The sequence below is a fragment of the Oncorhynchus gorbuscha genome, linkage group LG18 (genome assembly GCF_021184085.1).
Source record: "Oncorhynchus gorbuscha isolate QuinsamMale2020 ecotype Even-year linkage group LG18, OgorEven_v1.0, whole genome shotgun sequence".
In the NCBI taxonomy this organism is placed as follows: domain Eukaryota; kingdom Metazoa; phylum Chordata; class Actinopteri; order Salmoniformes; family Salmonidae; genus Oncorhynchus; species Oncorhynchus gorbuscha.
Window position 1 is genome coordinate 73,131,114 of NC_060190.1, and position 18,475 is coordinate 73,149,588.

An 18,475-nucleotide genomic window follows, 5' to 3' on the forward strand; every position below is an offset into this window, starting at 1 on the left:
CTCTAGACTGGGTCCTTGGGGCTGGTTGGGATGGGGCTGGATGGGCTCTAGACTGGGTCCTTGGGGCTGGGTGGGTTCTAGACTGGGTACTTGGGGCTGGATGGGCTCTAGACTGGGTCCTTGTGGCTGGGTGGGTTCTAGGTTCGGTGTTATGTGCTGACTGGGTCCTTGGGGCTGGGTGGGTTCTAGGTTCGGTGTTATGTGCTGACTGGGTCCTTGGGGCTGGTTGGGCTCTAGACTGGGTCCTTGGGGCTGGGTGGGTTCTAGACTGGGTCCTTGGGGCTGGGTGGGTTCTAGACTGGGTACTTGGGGCTGGATGGGCTCTAGACTGGGTCCTTGTGGCTGGGTGGGTTCAAGGTTCGGTGTTATGTGCTGACTGGGTCCTTGGGGCTGGGTGGGTTCTAGGTTCGGTGTTATGTGCTGACTGGGTCCTTGGGGCTGGTTGGGATGGGGCTGGATGGGCTCTAGACTGGGTCCTTGAGGCTGGATGGGCTCTAGACTGGGTCCTTGGGGCTTGATGGGTTCTAGACTGGGTCCTTGGGGCTGGGTGGGTTCTAGACTGGGTCCTTAGGGCTGGGTGGGTTCTAGACTGGGTCCTTGGGGCTGGTTGGGATGGGGCTGGATGGGCTCTAGACTGGGTCCTTGGGGCTGGTTGGGATGGGGCTGGATGGGCTCTAGACTGGGTCCTTGGGGCTGGGTGGGTTCTAGGTTCGGTTTCCTGGGCTGCCTGGGTCCTTGGGGCTGGGTGGGTTCTAGGTTCTAGGTTTCCTGGGCTGACTGGGTCCTTGGGGCTGGGTGGGTTCTAGGTTCTAGGTTTCCTGGGCTGAATGGATGTCAGAGGGATGTAAAGTTGCTGGGTCTGAAGATACGGTCAAACTCATTGAGAATGAGCTCCACGGCCTGGTTCTGGTAGACCATGTTGATGGCCATGTTAACATTGTCCCTCTCCGGACGCATCAGGGTGGGACCGAACACTATGCCGATGTTCTGGGTCGACATCCGGTTAGAGTCAGAATGTTCCATCACCCTGGGGGAGGGAGAGAAAGAGACAGAAAGAGAGATAGATTACTGCTTATACAATATGGCTACAGGGTCTTTCTAAAGTTAATTAGCCTGACTCGTTCTGTGTCATTCCAGTGACCACCAATGACACACAGCTTCATCTCAGTGGTCACTGTTGAGAATCTGCTTGTCATTTTAATTATTCTTGTTGATTCACAGAGCAGCAGGACAGTGGCTACACTGGTGCTTATTTACGGGACATTGGTGTGTGCGTGGACCGTGTGTGTGTGTGTGTGTGTACACATACACAGGAATGGGTTAAAGCCACAGCATGAGGCATTCTTTTAAAAATGCCATTCCCACAGAGATCACAGGGGAGGAGGAGAGGAGGAGGAGGAAAGGGGACAGATGAGAGAGAAAGGAGATGGGCAGAATGGTAATGAGGGGGAGGAGGAGGGAGGAGGGAAGGGGAGAGGAGGTAAGGAAGAGAAGAGGAGGGAGATGGGTAGATTTATAGAGGAGAGAAGTAGATGGATGAGAAGCAGAGAGAGAGGGAGAAAGGGAGGTGGAGACACAGTCACAGACAGACAGACTCATAGGAAACACACACTGGCACAAACATCAGACTCACGAACACAATACAGTCATTATTTTAGACCTGGGACAGCAACATTTAAGCTGCAGAGCAGTACATGAAAAGTGATATTATTTTCGTTAACTTCTTCAAAATCCTAAATCCTTCACCCTGTCAACCTCATTGTCCTCTCTCAAATTTAACCCCCAGGTACCCACAGCACTCGCTCACCAATACTTCTTCACAATTTTCGTTCACATGCTGGATGACAACTGCTTGGAATGAGGGTACTCCTCCCTCTAGTGGTCATTCGTATTACATACTCCATATTACTTTTCTCAGACAGTAAAAGCAGATTCTTAAACAACTGATGTACAACTGAAGGACATTCAGAACAATTGAAAGATGGTGAAATGTAATTAGATTGGGGTTAGATGGGTCCGGTTTTTGAATGTACACTGGGTATTGAGACAGAGGGTTTTTGAGGGTACACTGGGTAATGAGGGTTTTTGAGGGTACACTGGGTATTGAGACAGAGGGTTTTTGAGGGTACACTGGGTATTGAGAGAGGGTTTTTGAGGGTACACTGGGTATTGTGAAAGAGGGTTTTTGAGGGTACACTGGGTATTGAGAGTGTTTTTGAGGGTACACTGGGTATTGTGACAGAGGGTTTTTGAGGGTACACTGGGTATTGTGAAAGAGGGTTTTTGAGGGTACACTGGGTATTGTGACAGAGGGTTCTTGAGGGTACACTGGTTATTGAGAGAGGGTTTTTGAGGGTACACTGGGTATTGAGAGAGGGTTGTTGAGGGTACACTGGGTAAGGTGACAGAGGGTTGTTGAGGGTACACTGGGTATTGAGAGAGGGTTGTTGAGGGTACACTGGGTATTGAGACAGGGGTTGTTGAGGGTACACTGGGTAAATGAGGGTTGTTGAGGGTACACTGGGTATTGAGGGTACACAGGGTAATGAGGGTTGTTGAGGGTACACTGGGTAATGAGGGTTGTTGAGGGTACACTGGGTAATGAGGGTTGTTGAGGGTACACTGGGTATTGAGGGTACACAGGGTAATGAGGGTTGTTGAGGGTCACTGGGTATTGAGGGTTGTTGAGGGTACACTGGGTAATGAGGGTTGTTGAGGGTCACTGGGTATTGAGGGTTGTTGAGGGTACACTGGGTAATGAGGGTTGTTGAGCGTACACTGGGTATTGAGACGGGGGTTTAACCCTTGGAGGTGTGGTGTCTCGTACCGTTTGAGATGGCTGAACATGAACCTCATGGTGTCTTGGTTGGGAGGAGGCATGCTCAGTACCAGACACTTCAGACGGTCCACTTTATCCAGGTAGTCTGACATCTCTGGAACACACACACATAGTAGGATACTCTCGTTACATTCCAGATCAGAATCTTCTAACTCTAGATAGGTAGGTTGTTTGTTTGGTAGGTAGGTAGGTAGGTAGGTAGGTGGGCAGTTAGTTGGCTAGGTCAGTAGTTAATTTGTTAGTTTGTTTGTAGGTAGGTAGGTAGGTAGGTAGGTAGGTAGGTAGGTAGGTAGGTAGGTAGGTAGGTAGGTAGGTAGGTAGGTAGGTAGGTAGGTAGGTAGGTAGGTAGGTAGCTAGTTCTGGAGTTAATTTGTTAGTTTGTTTGGTAGGTAGGTAGGTAGGTAGGTAGGTAGGTAGGTAGGTAGGTAGGTAGGTAGGTAGGTAGGTAGTTCTGGAGTTAATTTGTTAGTTTGTTTGGTAGGTAGGTAGGTAGGTAGGTAGGTAGGTAGGTAGGTAGGTAGGTAGGTAGGTAGGTAGGTAGGTAGGTAGGTAGGTAGTTTGGTAGGTAGGTAGGTAGGTAGCTAGTTGTTAGTTTGTAGGTAGGTAGGTAGGTAGGTAGGTAGGTAGGTAGGTAGGTAGGTAGCTAGTTGTTAGTTTGGTAGGTAGGTAGGTAGGTAGGTAGGTAGGTAGGTAGGTAGGTAGGTAGGTAGGTAGGCAGGTAGCTAGTTGTTAGTTTGGTAGGTAGGTAGGTAGGTAGGTAGGTAGGTAGGTAGGTAGGTAGGTAGGTAGGTAGGTAGGTAGGTAGGCAGGTAGCTAGTTGTTAGTTTGGTAGGTAGGTAGGTAGGTAGGTAGGTAGGTAGGTAGGTAGGTAGGTAGGTAGGTAGGTAGGTAGGTAGGCAGGTAATAGAAAGGGTCTATACTCACTGACGGTCTCTAAGATGTCTGTGAAGAAGCCGTAAGGAACCAGGGGTTCAGGAAGCTCTCTGAAGAACAGCTTCAGGGCTCCCGTGATGACATGGATGTCCTCCCACTCACTCTGTTCCAGGTTCAACCTCTCTATTGGTGGAGGGAGAGAGGGGTGGAGGAAGGAAGGAAGGAAGGAAGGAAGGAAGGAAAGAAAGGAAGGAAGGAAGGAAGGAAGGAAGGAAGGAAGGAAGGAAGGAAGGAAGGAAGGAAGGAAGGAAGGAAGGAAGGAAGGAAGGAAGGAAGGAAGGAAGGAAGGAAGGAAGGAAGGAAGGAAGGAAGGGAAGGAAGGGAAGGAAGGAAGGAAGGAGGGAGGGAGGGACATGTGTGAATTTTACTGTTAAAACTCCCTCAGTACTTTGACTGACAGGTCGGCCGGCAGGCTGGCAGGCTGGTAGCTGTAGCAGAAAGAAAGTGTCTGTGAAAGTGAAGCGATAGGCAGAGGGCAGAGAGAAAGGCAAACACAATACGACCCTCCTGAACAATGTTTCTCAAAGTGTCACAGTTACATCTGTACACTCAATAACGGTGGTTCTTCAAGAGCTTGTTTTAAGATTCTATCTACTGTCCAAATTAGTATCACAAAACATTGGTCAGGTGAGCTGGGCTAAGGTGTTCCACAAAACACAAGCTACAGTACTCTGTTTAAACCACTGGGTGGCACCAATGGACCGTGTAAAAGGACACATAGGACTTGAATACATAGTTTACTCAAACATAAATATTTGATGCATAGACAACACAATAGACACATGGAAAGTATCGAGGCAAACAGACGTGTGCTTTTGCATGTATGGAGTGAGTACAGTGCACACAGGTATGCAGATAGGCATTTGGATGAAAACTGGGAGCCATGTTGGCTCGACAGTCTCCATCTGTCTGTCTACCTTGTACCAACTCCGCAGGGAACATATAACGTCCGTCTGTAGTCACCGCTCGCTCTGCAAAAAAAAACAACCAACAGTCATTTAGCCTACAAGGTCAAGCAGGTCGGAATCAGGTTACTCTCCTTCAGAGTGGAATCCTAAATTATGTCCATTATAAAGCACTCTGGGCTTAAAAAAAAATTAAATGTGTAGTGTAGGATGCTTTTCAGAACATAGCCCCTCCCTCTCTTCATCCCTTCCTCCCGCATCCCTCTTCATCCCTTCCTCCCTCTCTCCCTCCCTCCTCCCTCTCTTCATACCACCCTCCCACCTCCCTCTCTTCATACCACCTACCCTCCTCCCTCTCTCCCTCCCTCCTCCCTCTCTTCATACCACCCTCCCACCTGACCTCTCTTCATACCTCCTACCCTCCTCCCTCTCTTCATACCTCCTACCCTCCTCCCTCTCTTCATACCTCCTACCACCCTCCCTCTCTTCATACCTCCTACCCTCTTCCCTCTCTTCATACCTCCCTCTCTTCATACCTCCTACCCTCCTCCCTCTCTTCATACCTCCTACCCTCCTCCCTCTCTTCATACCTCCTACCCTCCTTCCTCTCTTCATACCTCCCTCTCTTCATTCCTCCCTCCCTCCTCCCTCTCTTCATTCCTCCCTCCTCCCTCTCTTCATTCCTCCTGTACTCCCTCCCTCTCTTCATTCCTCCTGTACTCCCTCCCTCTCTTCATTCCTCCCTCCCTCCTCCCTCTCTTCATTCCTCCTGTACTCCCTCCCTCTCTTCATTCCTCCCTCCCTTTTCCCTCTCTTCATTCCTCCCTCCCTCCTCCCTCTTTTTATACCTCCCTCCCTCCCTCATCTTCCTCCCACTCTTCCTCCCACCTCCCTCTCTTCCTCCCACCTCCCTCTCTTCCTCCCACCTCCCTCTCTTCCTCCCACCTCCCTCTCTTCCTCCCACCTCCCTATCTTCATTCCTCCCTCCCTCCTCCCTCTCTTTATACCTCCCTCCCTCCCACCTCCCTATCTTCATACCTCCCTCCCTCCTCCCTCTCTTCATTCCTCCCTCTCTTCCCGTATTCCCTCCCTCTCTTCATTCTTCCTGTACTCCCTCCCTCCTCCCTCCCTCCTCCCTCTCTTCCTCAAGTACTCCCTCCCTCTCTTCATTCCTCCCATACTCCCTCCCTCACCATGGTTGACTAGGAAGCGTAGTTTCTGGATGACCGCCAGGTTCCCACTCACTCTGTAGATACCGTCTGTCTCCAGACCTGAATAACAACACACAGGTAGGACATGTAACCCTGGCAATAACACACCGGAACTCCATGTAACCCTGACAACAACACACCGGAACTCCATGTAACCCTGGCAACACAGATATTTAAAACACTGTCTTAAAACCCATATAATCCATATCAATTATAAACCAGTTCAATGTGATATAAATGTGCAGTTAAGATGATCCTCTCTTTCACAGTTTACCTACAGCCAAACTGTACCCACAGGGGAGTAGTACCAGAGGCTGTACCCACAGGGGAGTAGTACCAGAGGCTGTACCTACAGGGGAGTAGTACCAGAGGATGTACCCACAGGGGAGTAGTACCAGAGGCTGTACTGTACCTACAGGGGAGTAGTACCAGAGGCTGTACTGTACCCACAGGGGAGTAGTGCCAGAGGCTGTACTGTACCTACAGGGGAGTAATACCAGAGGCTGTACCTACAGGGGAGTAGTACCAGAGGCTGTACCCACAGGGGAGTAGTACCAGAGGCTGTACTGTACCTACAGGGGAGTAGTACCAGAGGCTGTACTGTACCCACAGGGGAGTAGTACCAGAGGCTGTACTGTACCTACAGGTGAGTAGTACCAGAGGCTGTACTGTACCTACAGGGGAGTAGTGCCAGAGGCTGTACTGTACCTACAGGGGAGTAGTACCAGAGGCTGTACTGTACCTACAGGGGAGTAGTGCCAGAGGCTGTACTGTACCTACAGGGGAGTAGTACCAGAGGCTGTACTGTACCTACAGGGGAGTAGTACCAGAGGCTGTACTGTACCTACAGGGGAGTAGTACCAGAGGCTGTACTGTAGCTACAGGGGAGTAGTACCAGAGGCTGCACTGTACCTACAGGGGAGTAGTACCAGAGGCTGTACCTACAGGGGAGTAGTACCAGAGGCTGTACCCACAGGGGAGTAGTACCAGAGGCTGTACCTACAGGGGAGTAGTACCAGAGGCTGTACCCACAGGGGAGTAGTACCAGAGGCTGTACTGTACCTACAGGGGAGTAGTACCAGAGGCTGTACTGTACCTACAGGGGAGTAGTACCAGAGGCTGTACTGTACCTACAGGGGAGTAGTACCAGAGGCTGTACTGTACCTACAGGGGAGTAGTACCAGAGGCTGTACTGTAGCTACAGGGGAGTAGTACCAGAGGCTGTACTGTACCTACAGGGGAGTAGTACCAGAGGCTGTACTGTACCTACAGGGGAGTAGTACCAGAGGCTGTACTGTACCTACAGGGGAGTAGTACCAGAGGCTGTACTGTACCCACAGGGGAGTAGTACCAGAGGCTGTACTGTACCCACAGGGGAGTAGTACCAGAGGCTGTACTGTACCCACAGGGGAGTAGTACCAGAGGCTGTACCCACAGGGGAGTAGTACCAGAGGCTGTACCCACAGGGGAGTAGTACCAGAGGCTGTACCCACAGGGGAGTAGTACCAGAGGCTGTACCCACAGGGGAGTAGTACCAGAGGCTGTACTGTACCTACAGGGGAGTAGTACCAGAGGCTGTACCTACAGGGGAGTAATACCAGAGGCTGTACCCACAGGGGAGTAGTACCAGAGGCTGTACCCACAGGGGAGTAGTACCAGAGGCTGTACCCACTGGGGAGTAGTACCAGAGGCTGTACATTGTTTTATGTTTATGGCTGTACCTCTCCTCTCCACAGCCTCAGTGCAGAGCCTGACGAAACGAGGCACGTTGTTCTTCTCTCTCTCACACAGCATCTCCAGATGACAGCCAAACACCTGGTCTGTAAATGACAACAACAGCAGCATGTTTTAGAAGACTAAATATGATTTGGTCTGAAGAGAGTTTACAGTCAACACTCACAGAACTGTGATCTGAGGTCATGAAAGACACGGACACATTCATAGATACCACACGACTTCCTAGGGGCGGCAGGGTAGCCTAGTGGTTAGAGCGTTGGACTAGTAACCGGAAGGTTGCAAGTTCAAATCCTCGAGCTGACAAGGTACAAATCTGTCGTTCTGCCCCTGAACAGGCAGTTAACCCACTGTTTCCTAGGCCGTCATTGAAAATAAGAATTTGTTCTTAACTGACTTGCCTAGTAAAATAAAGGTAAAAAATAATAAAAAATATTATAGGATGAACTGAATTGATGCCATGACTCTCACAACCCTCTCAGAGGGTTGTGGCAGCTCAACTGATGGAAAGTGGTGTTGAGGAAAAGCATGAGACATGATAAAATCCATGTACACAAACAACAAGCGTGGGGTTAAAATGGGCATAAAACACACACATTTCTTTCCACAAGGCCGTGGGATGAGACAGGGATGCAGCTTAAGCCCCACCCTCTTCAAAATATATATCAACTGGCGAGGGCACTAGAACAGTATGCAGCACCAGGCCTCACCCTACTAGAATCTGAAGTCAAATGTCTACTGTTGCTGATGATCTGGGGCTTCTGTCACCAACCAAGGAGGGCCTACAGCAGCACCTAGATCTTCTGCAACGATTCTGTCAGACTTGGGCCCTGACAGCAAATCTCCGTAAGACAAAAAAAAATAGTGTTCCAAAAAAGGTCCAGTTGCCAGGACCACACGATACACACATACCTCAGCCTAAACATCAGTGCCACAGGTAACTTCCACAAAGCTGTGAACGATCTGAGAGACAAGGCAAGAAGGGCCTTCTATAGCATCAAAAATAACAGAAAATTCGTCATATCAATTAGGATCTGGATAAAAATACTTGAATCAGTTATAGAACCCATTGCCCTTAATGATTGTGAGGTCTGGAGTCCGTTCACCAACCAAGAATTCACAAAATGGGACAAACACCAAATTGAGAGACTGCATCCAGAATTCTTCAAAACTATCCTCAGTGTATAACGTAAAACACCAAATAATACATGCAGAGCAGAATTAGGCCGATACCTGCTAATTATCCAAATCCCAAACCTTCCATAACAAAGCCATCACCTACAGAGAGATGGACCTGGAGAAGAGTCCCCTAAACAAGCTGGTCCTGAGGCTCTGTTCACAAACACAAACAGACCCCACAGAGCCCCAGGACAGCAGCACAATTAGACCCAACCAAATCATGAGAAAACAAAAAGATAATTACTTGACACATTGGAGAGAATTTACAATAAAACAGAGCAAACTAGAATGCTCTTTGGTCCTAAACAGAGAGTACACAGCGGCAGAATACCTGACCACTGTGACTGACCCAAAATTAAGGAAAGCTTTGACTATGTACAGACTCAGTGAGGATAGCATTTCGCTATTGAAAAAGGCCGCCGTAGGCAGACTTGGCTCTCAAGAGAAGACAGGCTATGTGCTCACTGCCCACAAAATGAGGTGGAAACTGAGCTGCATTGAAAAATAATGTGTGACCTGTTGCCACAAGAAAATGTCAACCAGTGAAGAACTAACACCATTCTAAATACAACCCATATTTATGTTTATTTAGTTTCCCTTTTGTACTTCAACTATTTGTACATCATTACAACACATAATATGACATTTGAAATGTCTTTATTCATTTGGAACTCGTGTGAGTGTAATGTTTTTTGTTCTTTCACTTTTGTTTATTATCTATTTCAATTACTTTGTCAATGTAAACACATGTTTCTCATGAGAGAGAGAGAGAGGGGGGGGGACAGAGACAGAGAGACAGAGACAGTCAGTGATCTCACCCTTGATGAGTCCTTTCTCTTGTAGGATCTGTAGTGGAGGTCTCTTGAGGATGAACTTTTTCAGTCTGCTCCGAACACGCTTCCTCTCTGAGTTCTCCACATTGGAAGCAGAACGAGGGACTGTACCCGGGAGGCAAAGAGGGAGGGAAGGAGGGAGGGAGCGTAGGAGGGAGCGAAGGAGTGTAGGAGGGAGTGAAAGAGGGAGCGAAGGAGGGGTTGAAGGAGGGAGTGTAGGAGGGAGTGAAGGAGGGAGGGAAGGAGGGAGTGTAGGAGGGAGTGAAAGAGGGAGTGAAGGAGGGAGCGAAGGAGGGAGTGTAGGAGGGAGTGAAGGTGGGAGTGTAGGAGGGAGTGAAGGAGGGAGTGAAGGAGGGAGCGAAGGAGGGGTTGAAGGAGGGAGTGAAGGAGGGAGCGAAGGAGGGAGCGAAGGAGGGGTTGAAGGAGGGAGTGTAGGAGGGGGTGAAGGAGGGGGTGAAGGAGGGAGCGAAGGAGGGAGCGAAGGAGGGAGCGAAGGAGGGTGTGAAGGAGGGAGTGAAGGAGGGGGTGAAGGAGGGGGTGAAGGAGGGAGTGAAGGAGAGGGTGAAGGAGGGAGCGAAGGAGGGGTTGAAGGAGGGAGTGTAGGAGGGAGTGAAGGAGGGAGGAGGGGGTGGGAGGGGGTGAAGGAGGGGGTGAAGGGAGGGGGTGAAGGGGTGAAAGGGGGGTGAAGGAGGGGGCGAAGGAGGGAGCGAAGGAGGGAGCGAAGGAGGGAGTGAAGGAGGGGGTGAAGGAGGAAGGAGGGGGTGAAGGAGGGAGTGAAGGAGGAGGGAAGGAGGGAGGAGGAGGGGTGAAGGAGGGAGTGAAGGAGGGAGTGAAGGAGGGAGTGAAGGAGGGAGTGAAGGAGGGGGTGAAGGAGGGGGTGAAGGAGGGGGTGAAGGAGGGGGGAAGGAGGGAGTGAAGGAGGGAGGGGGTGAAGGAGGGAGGAGGGGGGTGAAGGAGGGGTGAAGGAGGGGGTGAAGGAGGGAGGGAAGTGAAGGAGGGAGTGAAGGAGGGGTGAAGGAGGGAGTGAAGGAGGGAGTGAAGGAGGGGGTGAAGGAGGGGGTGAAGGAGGGAGTGAAGGAGGGAGTGAAGGAGGGAGTGAAGGAGGGAGTGAGGAGGGGAGGGGAGTGAAGGAGGGGGTGAAGGAGGGAGTGAAGGAGGGAGGAAGGAGGGAGTGAAGGCACCAGGAACAAGGAAGTGACAGGAGGAAGAAAAAAGGAGGGACCAACAGGATTGTCAAGGAGGGAGAAAGGAGGGATAAAGGACCATTGAAGGAGGAAGGCACCAGGAACAAGAAGTACAAGAAGAAAAAAAGACCAACATTATTGTCAATTTTAGAGAAATGTGAAGATAAATAGACCATTGGGAGGATGGATGGATGGATGGATGCAATGGATGGATGGATGCAATGGATGGATGGATGGATGGATGGATGGATGGATGGATGGATGGATGGATGGATGGATGGATGGATGGATGGATGGATGGAAGGAGAGACTCACGTGACGCCTTATATCCTCCTCGACTGTCCTCCTCGTCTCCACTGTGGTCCAACATCTCCACACTGCCCGCCCTCCTCAGAGAGTACAGCAGAACATTGTCCAGGGGATTCTCCCGATCCTATAGAAGAGAAGACCATTTCAACTTGTACCAGACAGAGGCTGCTGAGAGGAGGACGGCTCATAATAATGGCCGGAACAGGAGAAATGGAATGTCTCACACCTGGAGACCATGTGTTTGATGTATTTGATACCATTCCACTGATTCCTCTCCAGTCATTAACCACAAGCCCACCCTCCCCCTTTAAGGTGCCACCAGCCTCCTGTGGCTGAATATCTCTTGCAAACGGTTCTAAGAGCTCACACACACGCACACAAACACGCACAAACACACACACAAACACATACACAAGCACACAAACACACACATACACACGCACACACGCACAAACACACGCACACACGCAAGAACACACGCACGAACGCACACACAGTGTGTGAAACTCACCAGTCTATCGATGACACTGTGGATCGTATTGAACCACTCTCTGATCAGTGAGCCTGTCTCTGACTGCAGTAGGAACTCATTCCCTGTCACCGTCCTCAGCTACCACACAAACAGACAAAGTACCGTGGGTTAGTCCCAAATCACAGACTACTTCACCAGGTACTGTACTACTTCTTACTACTAATTGTTCAGTCAATTCAAATCAAATCAAATCAAATCAAATTTATTTATATAGCCCTTCGTACATCAGCTGATATCTCAAAGTGCTGTACAGAAACCCAGCCTAAAACCCCAAACAGCAAACAATGCAGGTGTAAAAGCACGGTGGCTAGGAAAAACTCCCTAGAAAGGCCAAAACCTAGGAAGAAACCTAGAGAGGAACCGGGCTATGTGGGGTGGCCAGTCCTCTTCTGGCTGTGCCGGGTAGAGATTATAACAGAACATGACCAAGATGTTCAAATGTTCATAAATGACCAGCATGGTCAAATAATAATAAGGCAGAACAGTTGAAACTGGAGCAGCAGCACAGTCAGATGGACTGGGGACAGCAAGGAGCCATCATGTCAGGTAGTCCTGGGGCACGGTCCTAGGGCTCAGGTCCTCGAGAGAGAGAAAGAAAGAGAGAATTAGAGAGAGCATATGTGGGGTGGCCAGTCCTCTTCTGGCTGTGCAGGTGGAGATTATAACAGAACTGGCCAAGATGTTCAAATGTTCATAAATGACCAGCATCTCAGTGAAACTGGAGCAGGGGCATCACTACATTCCATCTGGTTCAAATTCCCTGGTTCAAATCCAGGCTGTATCACATCTGGCTGTGATTGGGAGTCCCGTAGGGCGGCGCACAATTGGACCAGGTTTGGCCGGGGTAGGCTGTCATAGAAAATAAGTATTTGTTCTTAATTAACTGACTTGCCTAGTTAAATAAAATAATCATACAATTTGGTAAATGAATTCAAATAACGATTCTGGAAATATAAAATATGCATTGAATTTTAAGGCATGTATTGAATTGACTGAGTTGACATAATATATGCCATTTAGCAGACGCTTTTATCCAAAGCGACTTACAGTCATGTGTGCATACATTCTACGTACGGGTGGTCCCGGGGATCGAACCCACTACCCTGGCGTTACAAGCACCATGCTCTACCAACTGAGCTACAGAAGGACCACATTGTCTGGAACCCCGGTGCTCATAGAGTCCTGTTACAACACATAGCCTACAGTCAGATACTGAACTTCCACTCAAGAGGACGTGAGAATGTTTCTTTTCACAGAGAAACCACTAGAGCAGCTCTCTCTCTCTCTCAGTGAGACTAAAAAAGACACATTTGACTTCCCTAAAATACAGGGTGAAATAAAGTATCTTAAAATGTCTATGAAATAATATAGAAACAAGACAACGGTGGTTTGAGGTCCCTGCTGGTGTCTGACCTTGAAGACGTTCTTCTTGCTGGACAGGTCATTGGTCCACTGCACCACAGCTCCTCTCAGGTCTACACTGCTCTCCGGACAACTGTTGCCTGGTTTCTGGAGACCAATAAGAAAGCAGTCTTTGAGACGTTTAAAAAAAAAAAACATCTATGACAGTTAAAGTCAAGGAGTATCTTACCCAGCTGGAGGGGGTCTGGGATTTGGGATCCTTGAAGAACACCAGACTGTTCCCGACCAGAACCACCCACGACGGATTCCAGTTCTTCCTAAACACACACACACACAGACACAGACACAGACACAGACACAGACACAGACACAGACACACACACACACACACACACACACACACAGACACAGACACACACACACACACACACACACACACACACACCACACACACACACACACACACAGACACAGACACAGACACACAGACACACACACAGACAGACAGACACACAGACACACAGACAGACACACACACAGACACACACACACACACAGACACACACACACACAGACACACACACAGACACACACACAGACACACACACACACACACACACAGACACGGACACACACACACAGACACACAGACACACACACACACACACACACACACACACACACACACACACACACACACACACACACACACACACACACACACACACACACACACACACACACACACACACACACACACACACACACACAGACACACAGGGTGACGGTCACGGTTCCCACCACACCTTTACAGTAGATACAGGGTGTAGAAGATGAGGTATCTCCTTCATATCACGGACAGTCTACCTCAGTTTCCGGCCTCCCTCTGCTATCTTAGTCTTGTTCAGCAGACCTGCCTTTTCCAGCTCCTGAGGAAGGAAGCAGGGGAGATGAACTGTTGGTTCAGAGGGCTAATTCACTGGCTGCTTTGATGACCCACATTGGTGCCACACAGGAAGTTAAACATTTACAGCAACAACCTAGGGAATGAGTTGCAAATGTCACTAGAACCATGGATGGACAGTGGGACAGGTGTTACAGATAGGAGACAGCGGAGACAGAGGGACAGATGGGAGACAGCGGAGACAGATGGGAGACAGAGGAACAGATGGAAGACAGAGGGACAGATGGGAGACAGCAGAGACAGATGGGAGACAGAGGGACAGATGGGAGACAGAGGGACAGATGGGAGACAGCGGAGACAGATGGGAGAGAGAGGGACAGATGGGAGACAGAGGGACAGATGGGAGACAGAGGGACAGATGGGAGACAGCGGAGAAGATGGGAGACAGCGGAGACAGATGGGAGACAGAGGGACAGATGGGAGACAGCGGAGACAGATGGGAGACAGCGGAGACAGATGGGAGACAGCGGAGACAGATGGGAGACAGCGGAGACAGATGGGAGACAGAGGGACAGATGGGAGACAGAGGGACAGATGGGAGACAGCGGAGACAGATGGGAGACAGCGGAGACAGATGGGAGACAGCGGAGACAGATGGGAGACAGAGGGACAGATGGGAGACAGCGGAGACAGATGGGAGACAGCGGAGACAGATGGGAGACAGCGGAGACAGATGGGACAGATGGGAGACAGAGGGACAGATAGGAGACAGAGGGACAGATGGGAGACAGCGGAGACAGATGGGAGACAGCGGAGACAGATGGGAGACAGATGGGAGACAGAGGGACAGATGGGAGACAGCGGAGAAAGATGGGAGACAGCGGAGACAGATGGGAGACAGAGGGACAGATGGGAGACAGCGGAGACAGATGGGAGACAGCGGAGACAGATGGGAGACAGCGGAGACAGATGGGAGACAGCGGAGACAGATGGGAGACAGAGGGACAGATGGGAGACAGCGGAGACAGATGGGAGACAGCGGAGACAGATGGGAGACAGCGGAGACAGATGGGACAGATGGGAGACAGAGGGACAGATGGGAGACAGAGGGACAGATGGGAGACAGCGGAGACAGAGGGACAGATGGGAGACAGCGGAGACAGAGGGACAGATGGGAGACAGAGGGACAGATGGGAGACAGAGGGACAGATGGGAGACAGCGGAGACAGAGGGACAGATGGGAGACAGAGGGACAGATGGGAGACAGAGGGACAGATGGGAGACAGCGGAGACAGAGGGACAGATGGGAGACAGAGGGACAGATGAGAGACAGAGGGACAGATGGGAGACAGAGGGACAGATGAGAGACAGAGGGACAGATGGGAGACAGAGGGGCAGATGGGAGACAGAGGGGCAGATGGGAGACAGAGGGACAGATGGGAGACAGCGGAGACAGATGGGAGACAGCGGAGACAGATGGGAGACAGCGGAGACAGATGGGAGACAGAGGGACAGATGGGAGACAGAGGGACAGATGGGAGACAGAGGGACAGATGGGAGACAGAGGGACAGATGGGAGACAGCGGAGACAGATGGGAGACAGAGGGACAGATGGGAGACAGCGGAGACAGATGGGAGACAGCGGAGACAGATGGGAGACAGCGGAGACAGATGGGACAGATGGGAGACAGAGGGACAGATGGGAGACAGAGGGACAGATGGGAGACAGCGGAGACAGAGGGACAGATGGGAGACAGCGGAGACAGAGGGACAGATGGGAGACAGAGGGACAGATGGGAGACAAGAGGGACAGATGGGAGACAGCGGAGACAGAGGGACAGATGGGAGACAGAGGGACAGATGGGAGACAGAGGGACAGATGGGAGACAGAGGGACAGATGGGAGACAGCGGAGACAGAGGGACAGATGGGAGACAGAGGGACAGATGAGAGACAGAGGGACAGATGGGAGACAGAGGGACAGATGAGAGACAGAGGGACAGATGGGAGACAGAGGGACAGATGGGAGACAGAGGGACAGATGGGAGACAGCAGAGACAGATGGGAGACAGAGGGACAGATGAGAGACAGAGGGACAAATGGGAGACAGAGGGACAGATGGGAGACAAATGGGAGACAGATGAGAGACAGAGGGACAGATGGGAGACAGAGGGACAGATGGGAGACAAATGGGAGACAGAGGGACAGATGGAAGACAGAGGGACAAATGGGAGACAGAGGGACAGATGAGAGACAGAGGGACAGATGGAAGACAGAGGGACAGATGGGAGACAGAGGGACAGATGGGAGACAGAGTGACAGATGGGAGACAGAGGGACAGATGGGAGACAGAGGGACAGATGGGAGACAGAGGGACAGATGAGAGACAGTGGAGACAGAGGGACAGATGGGAGACAGTGGAGACAGAGGGACAGATGGGAGACAGCGGAGACAGATGGGACAGATGGGAGACAGAGGGACAGATGGGAGACAGAGGGACAGATGGGAGACAGAGGGACAGATGGGAGACAGCGGAGACAGAGGGACAGATGGGAGACAGCGGAGACAGATGGGAGACAGCGTAGACAGAGGGACAGATGGGAGACAGCGGAGACAGAGGGACAGATGGGAGACAGCGGGACAGATGGGAGACAGCGGAGACAGAGGGACAGATGGGAGACAGCGGGACAGATGGGAGACAGAGTGACAGATGGGAGACAGAGGGACAGATGGGAGACAGTGGAGACAGAGGGACAGATGGGAGACAGCGGAGACAGATGGGACAGATGGGAGACAGAGGGACAGATGGGAGACAGAGGGACAGATGGGAGACAGCGGAGACAGAGGGACAGATGGGAGACAGCGGAGACAGAGGGACAGATGGGAGACAGCGGAGACAGATGGGAGACAGCGGAGACAGAGGGACAGATGGGAGACAGCGGAGACAGAGGGACAGATGGGAGACAGCGGAGACAGAGGGACAGATGGGAGACAGCGGAGACAGAGGGACAGATGGAAGACAGCGGAGACAGAGGGACAGATGGGAGACAGCAGAGAGAGAGGGACAGATAAGACATTTGAGATGTGAGACTCACCGGTGTGGAGCTGTCATTGCTGTCAGGAGAGGTGGCTGGAGAAGGAGGCTCCACCACCACAACACTGGTCCCAGGGTAGGAACAGTCTCTGCCCTGCTGGCCCAGCTAGGAACAACACGTGTATGTTAGGACTGGACAAATATCTCCTGGATAGATTCTCCTGGATAGATTCTCCTGGATAGATTCTCCTGGATAGATTCTCCTGGATAGATTCTCGTGGATAGATTCTCATGGATAGATTCTCATGGACAGATTCTCATGGATAGATTCTCATGGATAGATTCTCCTGGATAGATTCTCATGGATAGATTCTCATGGATAGATTCTCGTGGATAGATTCTCATGGATAGATTCTCATGGATAGATTCTCGTGGGGACAGATGGATAGATTCTCGTGGATAGATTCTCATGGAGGGATTCAGATGGATAGACGTGGATAGATTCTCATGGATAGATTCTCGTGGATAGATTCTCATGGATAGATTCTCATGGATAGATTCTCAGTGGATAGATTCTCATGGATAGATTCTCGTGGATAGATTCTCATGGATAGATTCTCATGGATGTGGATAGATTCTCATGGATAGATTCTCATGGATAGATTCTCATGGACAGATTCTCGTGGATAGACAGATTCTCGTGGATAGATTCTCATGGATAGATTCTCATGGACAGATTCTCATGGATAGATTCTCATTGATAGATTCTCATGGATAGGGAGATTCTCCTGGATAGATTCTCCTGGATAGATTCTCCAGATTCTCCTGGATAGATTCTTGTGGATAGATTCTCATGGATAGATTCTCCTGGATAGATTCTCCTGGATAGATTCTCATGGATAGATTCTCATGGATAGATTCTCATTGATAGATTCTCATGGATAGATTCTCATGGATAGATTCTCATTGATAGATTCAAATCAAATCAAATCAAATTTATTTATATAGGACATCAGCTGATATCTCAAAGTGCTGTACAGAAACCCAGCCTAAAACCCCAAACAGCAAACAATGCAGGTGTAAAAGCACGGAGAAAAACTCCCTAGAAAGCCAAAACCTAGGGAACAGATGGGGACAGCCAGACGGGTAGAGATTATAACAGAACATGACCAAGATGTTCAAATGTTCATAAATGACCAGCATGGTCAAATAATAATAAGGCAGAACAGTTGAAATGGCAGCAGCACAGTCAGATGGACTGGGGACAGCAAGGAGCCATCATGTCAGGTAGTCCTGGGGACGGACAGGGCTCAGGTCCTCCGAGAGAGAGAAAGACAGAGAATTAGAGGAGACAGCCAGTCCTCTTCTGGCTGTGCCAGGTGGAGGACAGAACGTGGCCAAGATGTTCAAATGTTCATAAATGACCAGCATGGTTGAATAATAGTAAGGCAGAACAGTTGAAACTGGAGCAGGAGCATGGCCAGGTGGACTGGGGACAGCGGAGTCCTCATGTCAGA

General features: G+C 50.4%; 1 protein-coding gene across 4 annotated transcripts in view; it reads right to left on the bottom strand.

Moving 5' to 3' along the window:
- Nucleotides 1-427: 427 nt before the first annotated feature.
- Nucleotides 428-18,475, bottom strand: part of arhgap9 (Rho GTPase activating protein 9) — a 74,807-nt gene continuing 56,759 nt past the window's right edge. For 2 of the 4 annotated variants that reach the window (XM_046311246.1, XM_046311244.1), the window contains 13 exons: nt 17,020-17,124; nt 13,889-13,950; nt 13,251-13,338; nt 13,073-13,168; nt 11,639-11,737; nt 11,134-11,251; nt 9,620-9,739; nt 7,610-7,708; nt 5,871-5,948; nt 4,690-4,743; nt 3,764-3,895; nt 2,828-2,933; nt 428-1,027 (listed from right to left, as the gene is read on the bottom strand). In XM_046311246.1, the coding sequence (XP_046167202.1) occupies nt 835-1,027; nt 2,828-2,933; nt 3,764-3,895; nt 4,690-4,743; nt 5,871-5,948; nt 7,610-7,708; nt 9,620-9,739; nt 11,134-11,251; nt 11,639-11,737; nt 13,073-13,168; nt 13,251-13,338; nt 13,889-13,950; nt 17,020-17,124 (1,350 nt within the window). In that variant the 3' untranslated portion in view covers nt 428-834. The remainder of the gene's footprint in view (nt 1,028-2,827; nt 2,934-3,763; nt 3,896-4,689; nt 4,744-5,870; nt 5,949-7,609; nt 7,709-9,619; nt 9,740-11,133; nt 11,252-11,638; nt 11,738-13,072; nt 13,169-13,250; nt 13,339-13,888; nt 13,951-17,019; nt 17,125-18,475) is intronic. The other 2 variants (XM_046311247.1, XM_046311245.1) reach the window with 2 other exon arrangements.